Here is a 14797-nt window from a genome sequence, read left to right as displayed (position 1 = left end):
AAACCAGCAAGTAGTACCACTCTGTATCAGGACAGACACAATCGAGAGTACGTCTGTGTTTACGATGTAAAGCTATAGTTTGAATCGTATTTATATAGAATATTATAGTACATACAAACATTTAATTCGATTATTAATCAACATTTTAATATATTGGCGATCAATTTATTTTCAAAAAAAAAAAAACTGATCAAAGAGATCTTTAATCATGTTTTATGAAAAGGTTTTTTTTTTCTCTTTTTGAAAGAACAAAACATTCTTCATAGATATAGCAATGTATTTATGTAGAATTATCAGAGCTCATAAAAAAAAAAATCTCGAAATCGTTGTCCTGTAATTAGTTGTTATACGGCACAAGGATATGTAACTGGTTATTGAAATATATGTTTTTGTATCGGGAAAGTAGATGATATTAGAAAGGGAATAGGACAAAGAGTAATGGCAAAAGAGGTCTGTTATTTATTGAATCTATCGAATAATAGTAAGAGGGAAGGAAAGTGAAAGAGAGAAACAAGAATAATGGGATTGATAGGACGAGGAACGAAATCTATGGAATCCCCAGGTTTGTATGCCTCATTCAATAGTGCTCTTAGCTGCTTTCAGATAATTTTGTACCGGATGTCTATCCATCATTTTCAGTGCATCTGTTGCACCGAGAATATAACGTTCATCCTTTTCGAGATGAATTACAAATCAAATTTATAGAAACAAAAGATATTTCTTTATTTCGCTTTCATTTCATGGATCAATCGCATACGAGATGAATTACAAATCTATATTTAGATAATTCATCATTTAATCATCTTCATAAATTATATAATAATTCATTAAGATATTGTCGATACATTAATCTTGCATAATATTTTATTTTTTCATAAAAGTTCTTGGACAATTCGAAAAGATCGCGTTTTATATAGTTCTTCATTAAAGTATCAAGCACGTAGATTTTTATTTATTCATATGATTCTTTCAACATTTTTCCATCTTTAAAATATCAAGACTTATGATTAATCGATATTTTTGATTTTTTCTTTTTTTCTTTTTTTTTATCATCTAGTCTTAATGCATTTGCATAGCGTTAAGACGCATTTTGTTTCACAAATTGAACGTATCGACTCTCTGGCGCTGATAGATAGTGTCTCATTTCAGGAACACAGTATAACACTCTTTATGCATCGTTTCATAGGGCGCATGATTTTTAATGACATTAAAAGTAAGGTTAAGTTATCCATTTATATTTTTTTATAAGTATAGTTCATTGCTTGTAATATTCCATCCCACATCTTCATGTGATATTAATAAAGTTATTCGTTCATTATTACAATTTAAATATACTTGGCCAAAAATCATTATGTTACCTTCGTTTTTGTTTCACTCTAATTGTCTAATTGAAAATGATAATAAACAGTAAGTTAGAATGTACTTGATACATATTATATTTGATACATTTTAAGCTACATATAGAGTTAAAATTTGTATGTATTATGAAGCAGATGCAGAGATGATCAAAGTTCATGTGAAAAAGAAATAAAAGATAAAGATAAAGAGAAAAAAGTGGAAGCTCTTAAGAAATGTTATTTTAATTTTGTAAAAATGAGAGATCGTGTTAAAAGATTGAGCAACAGGAAATTTGTATTTGACTGAATTATATAAAAGGCTGTATCAGTTGATTACAATGATATATATGAAGAAAGACAGTAATTTTTTGGATAAGATAATCCTGTAGTTAGTGATATAAAAATTTAGAAATAAGATAAAAATAAGTCTTATGGAGAATTATTAGAAAAAAGATATGGAGAAACTGAGGAAAAACAAGAAAAGTATTTTAATAATTAAAAATAAGTAAAATAAAAGATAAAGATAAAGAGGAAGAAGTGGAAGCTCTTAAGAAATGCTATTTTGATTTTATCAAAATGAGACATCGTGTTAGAATATTGAGCAACAGGAAATTTGTATTCGACTGAATTATATAAGAGGCTTTATCAGTTGATTACAACGATATATATGAAGAAAGACAACATATATAATTTTTTGGATAAGATAATCTTGCAATTAGCAATTTAAAAATTTAGAAATAAGATAAAAATAAGTCTTATGGAGGACTGTTAGAAAAAAGATATGAAGAAACTGAAGAAAAACAAGAAAAGTAAGTATTTTTTTAATTAAAAATAAGTAATTTACATTTTAATTTAAATACTTTATAGCTTTGAAAATTATACTAATTATATATAATTATAATATTTTAACTTTTAAGGAATAAGGCTAAAAAAAAAGAACTCTTAATGGAAATAATTTAAAGAGATTAGGATATATTTAGAGAGAATTATAACATAATAAAAGGAGAAGATATATTCCTCCTGTATTTAAATATAATTTTGGCATCAGCATGATATGTATGTGTATATATATATATATATATATATATACATATATACCATGCTGGTGCCAAAATATATATACACATATATACATACATACATACATACCATGTTCGTGCCAAAATTATATTTAAATTATAATCCTCTCTAAATATATATACATTTATATTTTTATAAATGAGATATGGTTAGATATTGCTTCTATAAAGTATACACAAAAAGAGACAAGAAATACATGTATTTAATTATTTCAGATGAAAATAAAGATTACAAACTGGATAATGAAAATATTAAAGTATCATTAAAATGAGATAATATACAGTTAATGAGGTATGTATAATACTTAAAATATGTTTATTAGGAATAATTATAAAAGTCATTTTTTCCTTGTAATATGTTCTAGATAACTTATAAATTAAGTCAATAAGATTCTAAAAGAGTTTATCAAATTTAATCCATTTATAATCACAGCCTGTATATTAACGATAAATAATGCATTGTCTAGTTAAGGTATAAAATATTTTTATATTTATAAATAATACTAAATTTTTCTGCTTAAAAATTATTAGAGATAAATTCATTTCTATAGTTACATTATTAACGTCATAGATCTATTCTTTTATAATTATGGCACCGGTGCTGGTGGTAAAATATATTCTCCTTCAATTTTACATTCATCCTTCCAATTATTAGGGATCATTGGTTCCAAGATTTTTATAAATTTATCTATTGGACAAATCGTGGCACATCCAGGTATAGTCATTGGGTATGGTTCATGGTTAGTTGTATTTCTTAAAAATACCTTTTATGGAAAAATATATATATAATTATATAATTGTATTAACAGAAATAATGATGCCTCTTTTTACAAGTGGAATAATTACCTGAACATTCCAACCATAGGCATCTTCATGAAGCTCTATCAGAGTCATAATGTTATATTCTGGCATTTGATCATTCCAAATGTGTAATACATCAAGCAAAGTTACCACAGTACTATCATGCCCTACGTACATAAACATTTTTCTTGTTTCAGGATGTAAAGTTCCTTTTTTTTTGGCTATCATATCATAAACGATCTTTTTAAGCAATGGGCCGCCTTTAAGCCGCTTAAGCATATCGTTATATGTGTTAAGTTTAAGATCATACAATGTTAAGGGTATTAATTTATCAGGATAATATTTCTTAGTCCAGTCAGGTAAAGTCAATTTCATTGTTTCCTAAAAGTAAATATTTTTATCTTATTATTAATAGTATCAGTACTTAACGTTAAACAAGATAAAGTAACATATTTACAATTTATAATATTTTTCCTCACGTACCTCTGCTTTTAATGTGCTATACAATGAGCTAACATCCTCAGGAGATTCAATAGTCATGCCAGTTAAATTTGTTAATTCTTCATAAAGTTGTTTATTTTCATTCTGCACATTTTGAACTTCTGGTAATTGTAATATAGTATTACGCGCTTGAGCATATTTAGGGCACGTATCCCATATTAACATAAGCTAATAATTTGTAAGATTATATAAAAGAATCGATAAAAATTTATTAGTATATATGTATATATATTAGAAACAAAATTATCTTACGGTATCCTCCGAGCGTCTCTGATAAAATAATGTAACAGGTTGCCAAGGAAAATCAGCTTTGAAAGATTGCTCTTTAGTCGGTTTCCATAGGCCAGCTGCTTCTAACATAGCTGACATTTTAGTACGATCGACAGAGGTACATTGCAAATAAAATATATCAGGACTATAAGTCTGACCCAAAAATTCATTATAACGTTGTCTTAAAAAAATTCCTTGATTATATTGATTAACTCGACCTACCTAGATTCGTAAAAATATAAGGGACGTAATAGTTAAAAAATTCTAATAAAAAAAAGAAACGTAAAAAAAAAAAAGTATTTTTACATTTGTTAATTGGCCCCAACCATATGGTTTCATGGTATCCTTAACATAAGGATCATTTGGATAAGTATCTTGGGGAGCTCGTTCTCCATGACGCATAATCTAAAATTTGGAAAAACAATAGTACGTTAATACAATATTCATATACGCTTAAATTTTTTTTGTCCGTAATAGAATATAAATGGCCTTTTTTTCCCTTATCGATAATGATAAATCGATTTAATTACGCCTCTTATGTAAACGAGGCCACATGTACTCATCGTGGAACACGACATTCTACCTTATTGCCGATTCTTATCATTGATGATAAATGGATAAAGATTATATAGTGTATATGAAATCACGCGAATGAAACTGATGTAAAGAAAAAGAAAAAAAAAAAATATACAAAATTTTTAAATAACTATAAAGGAAATGTATACATATATTTTTTTATTTATTGCAAATATGTATATATATATATTTCCTATTTTTTGAAAAAAAAAATATATATATATATATATATATATATATATATATATATTATATGTATAACACATACACACATGTTTTTAACAAATTAATTTATGTATATCACTTAATTATTTCAATAACGATAAGTAAAGAATTAAATTGAGCACATGCTTTTCGTATCTCTAATTTCTTAATCTTCTAAGCATAATATTATCATGTGAAACTTACCGCTATAACAAGACGCAAAGTATCTTCATTAATTTTGTAATTATGTGACGCTTCGTTTTCTTTAACATCGCCACTTGAAACAGGAGATTCTGAAATATAAGTAGTATTATTTCGTAAAGATATGATGAAGTCATAAGGAAATTAATTTCAAAAATTGCTTTAGCATGATGATGCAACTAACAGTCCGTAATACTCGTCAACTCTATCAATAATAGGATACAAAAAAATAATGATATGTGAAATGAATTTACCTAAAGTTAAATTTAATTTTAAAACAATTAAAAAAGTGAAAAATAATAAAGAATTCATTTTAATAATATGAAAAGAAGTTAATTGTTTTATAAACAGACTTTTGCTTAACGAGTACGTAAAATATAAACTTTGGAGTTACGCGTGCCGTATGCGCGCCAATTGAAGCTTTTAAACAAGCGCGAGTAGATAAATCGCGCATCCCCACCATACACAAGAAATGACTACACATAAGGAAAGTTTTGTAATAGTATTGAGAATGATGAACATAATGTAAATTACTATATGTTGAGATATATATATATGTGTGTGTGTGTGTGTGTAAATATATATGTATATATATATATATATATATATATATATATATATATATTATAAATTGTTAATAATAAAATAGATATCGAAGTATTGCACATACGTGCTATATACTTAGATATATAATATAATCTTTTATTATTAGATTACTACATGTGAACGTATTATTTTATATTTATTTTTTGTTTTATATATACAATGAATAAAAAGAAATACGATCAACATTAGTTACGATCATCATACAATTACATTAGATAAGTTATATTATGCGTATGATATATAGATATAATTAATGATATTTGATTAGTGATAATAAGATCATTATTGAAGTATAAATTGCGTTTTAAACATTGAACAAAGAAAGAATAAATTAATTTTTATGATCTTCAAGTTCAAGGTAAACAATCATTCTCTCTGTCATATTCGTAGTATTCATACAAGATGAAATTCATGGTTTCACATTGAGATAACATTATCGATTAAAAAATTTGAACGAATCATAATATTGTAATCCTACTTTAATAATAGAATATTACTGTGTGTGTTCTAAACGAACTTTTGTTGATATTATTTATTTAAATATAATTTAAATACAGATAATTATATGTTCAATATTAATATTGATAAGTACAATATTACATTATATAGTTTATATTACAAATATACTTTATATAATACAATATTACTTTAAATATATTAAACGATGAACGTTTTATCGTAGATTAAATTAGATTAAAAATTGGATCATTAAAGATTAGATCATTAAAAAAGTTTAAGAAATTAATTATTATGAAACTAATTATTAAACTAATTATTAATACGTCAATATTTTGAAATAATGTAGTAAAACATTTTATTAATTTTATCGTCTTTGTAATTATCTCTGAACTCATGAAGATGTCTTTTTTTACGAAGAAATTTTTTGATATATACCTACACACAGATATATGTATGTGTGGGTGTGTATATATATATATATATATACGATTGTACCAAATGCCCTATCTTAATTTTGTTTATATCATTATTCAATCAAATGTCATTGGACAAATTGGCATAGATTGAGACTGGTAGATACTAACGTTACAGCGTGATGACGATGTAACAAGCCAACCATAATAACGAGCGTTTAATACGAATAATGCGACACTTGCAAGAAGGCGAAGTAAGTCACGTCTCTGACCGATTTATTTCCGAGATTATGTGTATATTATACAGATATATATATATATATATATATATATATATATATATATATATATATATATATATATATAATATATAAATGTATAAATCGCGTAATCTAACTTCTTACGATTGTCAAGGGCAACGGACAATCAAATTTTTCATTTGTTTTCTATCATAAAGATAGTTAACAGAATATCGTTTTTTAGAATGAGCTCCTTTTGGATTATTATCTATCAGTTTCGATTTCTCTTTGCTTGACCCGTGTCCTTTTTCTAGAATCACAAGACAATTGTATAAAGAAAAAAGAAGGAGAAACGAAGAAAGCACAAGAGCAACATATGATAGCTTTTGGTTGAGGTTTCTCGTAAATATAACATATACATACTTAGATAAAGAGAAAGAAGACAACGTCGAAGGTCGCTCAAAGAGAAAATACAAAGTTTAGAGTCAAGGATAAAAATCACCAGCCGTGGATCACATAAACGAAGGTAGTCAAACGGTGGTGCCCAAACACCGAAATGCTCGTCGCAAAAAAGCGAAAAGCGTGACTAGTGATTCCAAGGTTTATCTAAAATTTATTTTTTATATACACATAAACACAGTTTCTATATAATTTAAGTATCCATTGAGTTCTGATAGGAAAGAATTTTTTTTTTTTTATTTTTCAACAATGTCCCAAAATATGACGATATAATAATAATAATAATAATAATAATAATTTTTCTATATTAATTATATACATATATATCATAGGGGAGGGTCATGACAAATCCTTGTGGAGAATTCCGCAAGGATATGCAAAAGCGTATTGCGCCAGGGGGTCCACAGTCGGCTATATTACCAGCATGTTCCATGACTACGATTCAAACTCAAAGTGTCCCAACAACGCCAATGCGACCACGATCACTTTATACGACTCACAGTTATCACGCTCAGACCGAGGACACTAACTTTCAAGTATGTATATTTATATCTGTAAGTTTCACTTCTCTTTTTTCTCTGTTTTTTTTTGACTTCTCTACTGTCTATTGGAAGCCGCATTCTCGTGTTACCTCTTTCGTAATCGTCCGAGAACGAACTTTCAGCGATACAGTGAATTTTCCAAGTACTTCGAAACACCACCAGCGGATCAATGGACTGGTATGACGGGTACAACTACTTATTCGAGTTCGCCGGCAATTTGGAGACAGCCAAGAAATCTTAAAACAATCGCAGCTCCTTATTACGCGAATGAGGAGCCCTGTGTTTATACGGAAAATTGGAGAGAACATGAAACTGATGCGGGTTCCGGAGGTGCCATTACAACACCACACGGTACCATCTCCTTGAGACTCCGCAATAGGATTCGAGTTGATATGACGGTTGATCGTGCTGTGAGAGTGATCAATTTTAAGGTGCGCTTATCATTTTGTACAAATATTCGCTTCGGTGATATCGATGAACAACAGTTCTCACTTTATAATGATCCCTTATAAATTTTACTGATGATTATATTAACACATTATCGTCCGGAGACATAAAAATATGTTTTTGCTCGTAAAATACCGAAGACATATAAATAAGGTTTTACACATTGTGCATTAAATGCCATCGAACTATAAATATGTGTTACAATATATATACATATATATATATATATATATATATATATATATATATATATATATATATATATAATGTGTGTTATAAAGGAAAATACAGACATTATATTCTACACACAGACTACATTACAGATTACGCGTAAAAGTTTTTTCGCGCGAACAGTCTGGACCGTAATGTGTTAAAGAAAAGAATATTGACACCATTGTTACATATATCTGTTAAATCTTTCGTCAGTGCAGAATAATATCGTGCTTTCGTTAAGTTGTTCTGGAACAGCTTCTGCATTACTACATCCGAATGGAAGAATATATCAATATGGATCGCGCGTTGAAATTCTAGCTCACGATACACACGGCAATAATAAGTTAGTTATCTCTGAAAGATTATAGAAAAAGATGGACATTATAATCAATTATAATTTTTACTGGTTCTGATAGATATGCAAAGATGTGGTACAAGGGTGTTAGTTTTACATGTGAACAATGTGCTCTTGTATATTTAGTGGATACAGCGGGAACAAGAACGACTACTGACTCGTTTTTGGATATGAGTCAAGTATATAATAGATTAACGATCTTGCAAATCTAATGATCTTAATTATATTAGTATTTTTATACTATTTTAGGACATTTCTTTAAGTGTTTTTTATTCTGGCTCGCGACATGGATCGACGTGCTTACAAGAAGCGACTACAGTTCTCGGAGCTTCGCAATATTGGATTACAGATGAAGGTGTTGAAAATTGGATCATCAATAATGTTAGAATTTCTCAGACTCCAGATGGACTTGTCAGGTATGTTTCTATTTACATATTTTTTTCTATCTCCTGTTTTAGTTATATATATATATATATATTTTTTTTTTTTTTTTATTATAAGATAGTGTTAATTATTTATTGATAAGTGTATAAGTCTATTAAAGAGTCATATAAAAATATAATTAATTGCAATAAATTCCTTATCATTTTAAACAGAATTGGACGTAATAGCAACAAATATCAGTTACGAACGTCACCTAGTAATGGAACTGCATCCCTAACAACTCCGTTTCTACATTGCACAGCCTCATTGGGTCAAACATCTCATTTATTTGTACGCCGAGGAGAACGGCGCATGCATTACGATGGAACAAGTTTCATTGTACGCAATGCAGGTCACAGTGCTGGATTTGACGATAATGACCAATTAAAAGTCTATTGAGAATTTTGACTATTTATTCGATGAGATTATACTTATTAATTATGAATGTAGTATAGTCAATAATTAAATATATTTATCGCTTAAAAAGCTGGTCGATAAATAACATTAAAGGAATTTTTATAATAAAAAAGCAGTAATATATACCGAAATTACGTACATATGTTTAGGAACATATGGATGTATATTTGCGTATATAATTATAATTATAATTATAATATAAAAAAGTTGGAACATGAAGATTGCATATTATTGCAGTAAACATTTTTTTTTTTTTACTTGACATTTAATAGAATTGCATTTTCAACATATTTAGGAATTTAATTTAATTGCTTTATTGTTAAAAACAATAACATTAGTATAATTCAAGTATGTTCTTTACTATTATTTTTTGCACTTATTAATAAATATATAAAAGATTATGTATTGTATCTTGTTTTGTAATTTATAAAAAGTACAATTTCATTAATTACAGTAATGATAAGTATACTATATGATACTTATAGATTATTTTACTATGCAATTTATTTTATAAACTTTTATTCTCTCTATCAATAATATTTAATAGTAATGCATCAATTTGAAAATTTTCTTAGATAAATGTTATATAAATCTCTCTGATTAAAATATAATATATTTATAAAAATACATTTAATTGTTACAACAAAGCTTAGACACGATGGATACCATTATGATCTTGACTTTCAATATTACATATGCAAGAAGACTTATTAAAATCAATGAAATTTATTTCATTGTTCTAAAACTATACATAAAGAAAATATTAAGTTAGTAACATGCAATATTTATTTAAAATTAATAATGCAAACATAATTATGGCATATTTATTATTAAAAAATTATAAGAATGTACAAGCTATGTAAGATTTTTTTTTTAAAGATAAAATTTTAGAGAATCATATAATACATCATCAAAATAAATATTCTTTGGTCAAACTTGGTTTGTATGCTATGAAATTTTATGACAGAATTATATTAGAAAATAAAAATATAATAGACATTTATGTAAAAATGGAAAAAATTTTTTACTGTATACTTGATGTTTTAAAAGACAATGTATTTTTACAATTTTAAAGGAATTTTCTTTTCTTAATAAGAATATAATAAAATTACAGTATATCAATATTTTATTTGATAAAATGCTATCATAAAAATAGTTTATACTTCGCTTCAGATTTGATATAATTGATCAAATTTTTAATATAAATAATTAGTTTCAGTATCTTAATCATAACAATTAGTAAAAAATTATTATAAAATAAATCAAAATCCGCGATGATCGAAGCGCTACCTAGTAGAACATTTCGAAAGTTTCGTAATTTATAAGGAATATAATGTAAAACTACGAATATCCAGGAGCGTTACAAAATATTGGGTCAAAAGGGGCTCCTGCAGAATGTCGGTAATGCAGAGATATATATTATCATTTATGTTAGCGATCTTATTAAATATTTGTAATGAAAACTTTGTCATGATAAAGTAAAATAAGTATTGAGACTGAAGGATATATTATTACGATACAATTCATGATTAAATAAACGATCTATTATATGAAACATCTAAAAAGACAACTTGAATAATTTCTTTATCTTTGAAAATATAACAAAGTGTAGATATTTTTTGTATGTCTTTGATGTAATATTATATAATTATAATTAATATTATATGAATTACGATTAATAAATAAATATAACATTTGATGTCCTTACGATGTATCCTACTTTAATATCCTACGAACTTTAAAATGCATGATTTTAATTAAAAGAAAATGCATTAAATAAATCGATCTACTACACGATAACGAGAAATCAGATTAAAAAGTTATCTTTCATTAAAATCGTATAATACAATCACGCTATATGTTATATATGACTTTAGAGTACGTAATATTCTATATTTTCCTCTGGATAATATAAGAACGATATCAAGTATGTGTATAGATATAATTTTGAATGACGATGAGTGTACATTTATAGATCTGTAAATATACTTATGAATTCATATTCCTTTTACGTAAATTGCTCCTTTTTCATCAACTTTATTATACTCTTTGCTGCATGCGATTGTATTAAAATGTTGCATTTTGTTCCTGGTACGAATAGATTATTACTTAGAAACATTCAAAAAAGAAAACCACTTTCACTTTGTGAAAGTTTGTAAACACAACTCGTTTGAATGTTTTGTTGAAAAAAATTACGTCTGTGTTAACGTATTCGAAATAGATCATTAATTTCTACAAATTTAATGCGAATTCTATTTCGTTTCTCAATTAGTATACGTCGAACTCGTATTTTACGAGTTATTTAATAACAATTTTAATATCGAGTTGAAAAGAAATATAATTAATTTATTAATTTTTTTGCTTTCTTATTTAAATGTTTAATTTTTTCTTATTCTGATTTCTTTCTTATTAGAAAAAATTTGTTAGAACGATGCATGTTATTGTGTTTAGTTTATTTTTTTTTTATTTATAATTAATAGACGAAGTAAATCATTTTATTCGAAATACTTAATGCTTAGCTGTCAGGATTTGTTTTTTTTTTTTGACCATTTGTTTTTTCTGTTTGCATGCTTTTTACTTCATATTAGAAGCATTAAAAATAAATAAAAATAAAAGGAAAAAGATAATAACGAAAATTAAGTATCTATATTTCTCCCGTAGATAAGATTATTTTATAATAAACGGATGGGTAATAAACAGTATTATCACTGACAGAAGATCATAAATTGGATAATTTTATATCAGGAGACTATATAGATATATCGAAAGCGTTGGCAGTAGTTTATAACGTGTATCGACTAACGTAAAGTATTGACTAATGGTTGGTTGGTGTGTCGAACCAGCAAGTAGTACTACTCCGTGTCAGGACGGACACACTCGAGAGTACGTTTGTGCTTACGGTGTATCCGTGTGAAGCTGTAGGTTGAAGCGTATTTATACGGCGGATGCGGTACAAGAACTGCTTCACTACTTGACCTACATTCTTTGAATAACGTTTGAAAAAAAAAAAGAACGTTCGATTCATATACAAACATTCAATTCGGCTATCGATCAATTTTGTAACATTCGCGGTGCGATACTATTGGGCGATAAATCGTGTTTTGCACTTTGGAGTCTAAGAGGTCAGTCAGTTATTCTAAAATAAACTGACGAATCTTTTACAATCTTGTCGAAGTAATTTTTAATCAGACTTAACAAACTATTCCACTTAGTAACGATCGAGAAATTAGGAGAAATGTAGGGTAATACTTTGGTAACGATAAATTTATTGCTCGCGATATAGAAGATCGATAACCGAATATATCGTTGAGGCTTATGAAAATTCAGGAGGTGGGGTTAAATAGAATAATGAACAAAACGTCGAATTGCATGACACAAAAGAATGACATTTTTCTTGCATCTATGCCCTCGCTGTTTATTATTTGGAATCTTCTTTTCACTATATTCTAGATTCTAGGACAATAATCATTAATATTGTACCATTATCATCTCGCGTCATTCACGCCAGAACGCATCTTCGTGTACACATCATTAATTTCGGACGACCGGGATTGCTTCTAAGTCCACCGTGATAAATACTTTTCCATAATCTTTAATGTTCATAAAGAATTTTAGGGTGGAGGCATACTAATCATTGATCCGTTATCGTACCTTTGTTTTCCCGTTCCATCCTTCCAATTTTTACGTTTTTATATATCTTAAGATGCTTCCACCCTAAGAAATCTTTCATTATGATTACACATACACATATATCCGTGTAAAAGACAATGTATTTGATGATCCAGACGCAGACGAAAGCTTTACGTAGGTCTGCAAAAAAAAAGTCGATCGATCACATATATCCATACGATCGAATATCGAATATCCCTTTCGTTATCTTTCGCACGATCGACGAAAGCTTCCGACTGGTGTGTCGATTTCGCTTGCATCTATATATATATATATATATATTCAATCCTATCACAACTGTAAAACATTCCCGATCAATCGCGTTGCATTTCAAAGCACAATTAATCGCATAGTCGCAATGTGATGATGTCACTTTAAATGCTTCTTGGCGATTAATAAGAAAGAATCTTACAAAGCAGCGTCGAATAAGTTCGTTGCTTCGCTAAATATTCGATTATTAATCGAAATGGGTATTTGTCTGTCAACGCGCAAAAGCACTGATTTGTGTTTCTTTTTTTCTTTTTTTTTTTTCTTTTTTTTCTTTTTGTTATTTTCATTTTTTTTTTCCTTTTTTTCCTTTTCCCTTTTCCACCTTTAAGTACCGAACACCTTTGGAAAAAAGTGTTTTGTATTTTATTTTTTTTTTTTTTCTTTTCTTTCGTCACAAAGGCGAAATAAATGATACCTACTCGATAAACACACCGAGCCGAACATTACAACACGTTATTACGAGTACGTACGAGTGATCGATCAACGTATGTTCTGCTTTTTTTTTTTTTTCTTTTTTGTTCTCTTTAACAACCGTTTAAAACATGTAATAACAGCACGTCCATTGTGAGGTACGTTAGAAAACTAGTACAAAACTAGCAGCTAGGTACAAAAATGTAATTAATCGTTAATAATGGAGGCCGCCCGGGAAACTGCCAGGGACCAGCTTCTTCCTTTTTTTCCCCCTCCACCCTTTATTCATCGAGTTAATCATTTGCATCGTACTCCCGGGGAATGGTTGCAACCCTACGGCCCTCCGTTCTCCTGCAAACTCTTCTTTTACTCCTCTCTCTCTCTCTCTCTCTCTCTTTTCTTTCTTGCGCAGCCATGCATGATTTTTCTTTCTCTCTCTCTCTCTCCCTCTCTCTTTTTTCTCTCATTTTTCTCTTGCACGATCTCTTTAATATCTCGTTATCGCTGAGGATAATAATACTGTTCAATTTTTGGCGACTTTACGAGTGCATAATGGTACGAGAGTCACGATTAGTATAATCGGTAAGAACTAGAACATCGAGATTTTTTGGATAAAAATGTGGAAATAACAATTATTTGAAAGTTATTGCAAAAGGGATAAAGAAAGCCATTCAGGTTCGTTATCTTTTTTTCAAAGCGAAAGTTTACACACAACGATCCAATTATATAGATATGTATCATTAAAACGATACTCTTTTTAATGTCCATTTATTATGCTTGAAAATTTATTCGAAAAATCTTCTTTCTAATAACGTGACTAGCTCGAATCAATATGCACTCGAGACATTATTAAAGTACAAGATTAAAGCTTATAATAAAGAATTCAAATGGAAAATAATATAATC

The 14797-nt window shown here is 28.0% G+C and overlaps 2 protein-coding genes across 23 annotated transcripts; one reads left to right on the top strand and one right to left on the bottom strand.

Moving 5' to 3' along the window:
* Positions 1 to 1194: 1194 nt before the first annotated feature.
* On the top strand, positions 1195 to 11159 carry LOC124951266. 22 transcript variants are annotated; one of them, XM_047499388.1, is made up of 13 exons: positions 1220 to 1407; positions 1491 to 2146; positions 2633 to 2708; positions 2782 to 2888; positions 3072 to 3131; positions 3226 to 3576; positions 7001 to 7286; positions 7478 to 7699; positions 7810 to 8118; positions 8566 to 8690; positions 8764 to 8881; positions 8952 to 9118; positions 9299 to 11157. In XM_047499388.1, exons 8-13 carry the CDS (start codon positions 7487 to 7489, stop codon positions 9522 to 9524), a joined length of 1158 nt encoding a protein of 385 aa, XP_047355344.1. In that variant the 5' UTR covers positions 1220 to 1407; positions 1491 to 2146; positions 2633 to 2708; positions 2782 to 2888; positions 3072 to 3131; positions 3226 to 3576; positions 7001 to 7286; positions 7478 to 7486; the 3' UTR covers positions 9525 to 11157. The 22 variants fall into 22 exon arrangements, with proteins under 22 accessions (XP_047355339.1, XP_047355344.1, XP_047355343.1 ...); XM_047499387.1 differs by having other exon boundaries at positions 3072 to 3144; XM_047499382.1 differs by having other exon boundaries at positions 3072 to 3156.
* Positions 2663 to 5403, bottom strand: LOC124951265 (prostatic acid phosphatase-like). Its single transcript, XM_047499378.1, has 7 exons — positions 5224 to 5403; positions 4973 to 5061; positions 4295 to 4393; positions 3971 to 4210; positions 3701 to 3886; positions 3263 to 3598; positions 2663 to 3180 (listed from the first exon to the last, which is right to left on the bottom strand). The coding sequence occupies exons 1-7, from the start codon at positions 5279 to 5281 to the stop codon at positions 3004 to 3006; spliced, it is 1185 nt and encodes a 394-aa protein (XP_047355334.1). The 5' UTR covers positions 5282 to 5403; the 3' UTR covers positions 2663 to 3003.
* Positions 11160 to 14797: the final 3638 nt, after the last annotated feature.

Source organism: Vespa velutina, chromosome 8, assembly GCF_912470025.1.
Source record: "Vespa velutina chromosome 8, iVesVel2.1, whole genome shotgun sequence".
Lineage (NCBI taxonomy): Eukaryota > Metazoa > Arthropoda > Insecta > Hymenoptera > Vespidae > Vespa > Vespa velutina.
The sequence above is the reverse complement of the archived record's forward strand: the minus strand, read 5'-3'. Positions and strand labels throughout refer to the sequence as shown.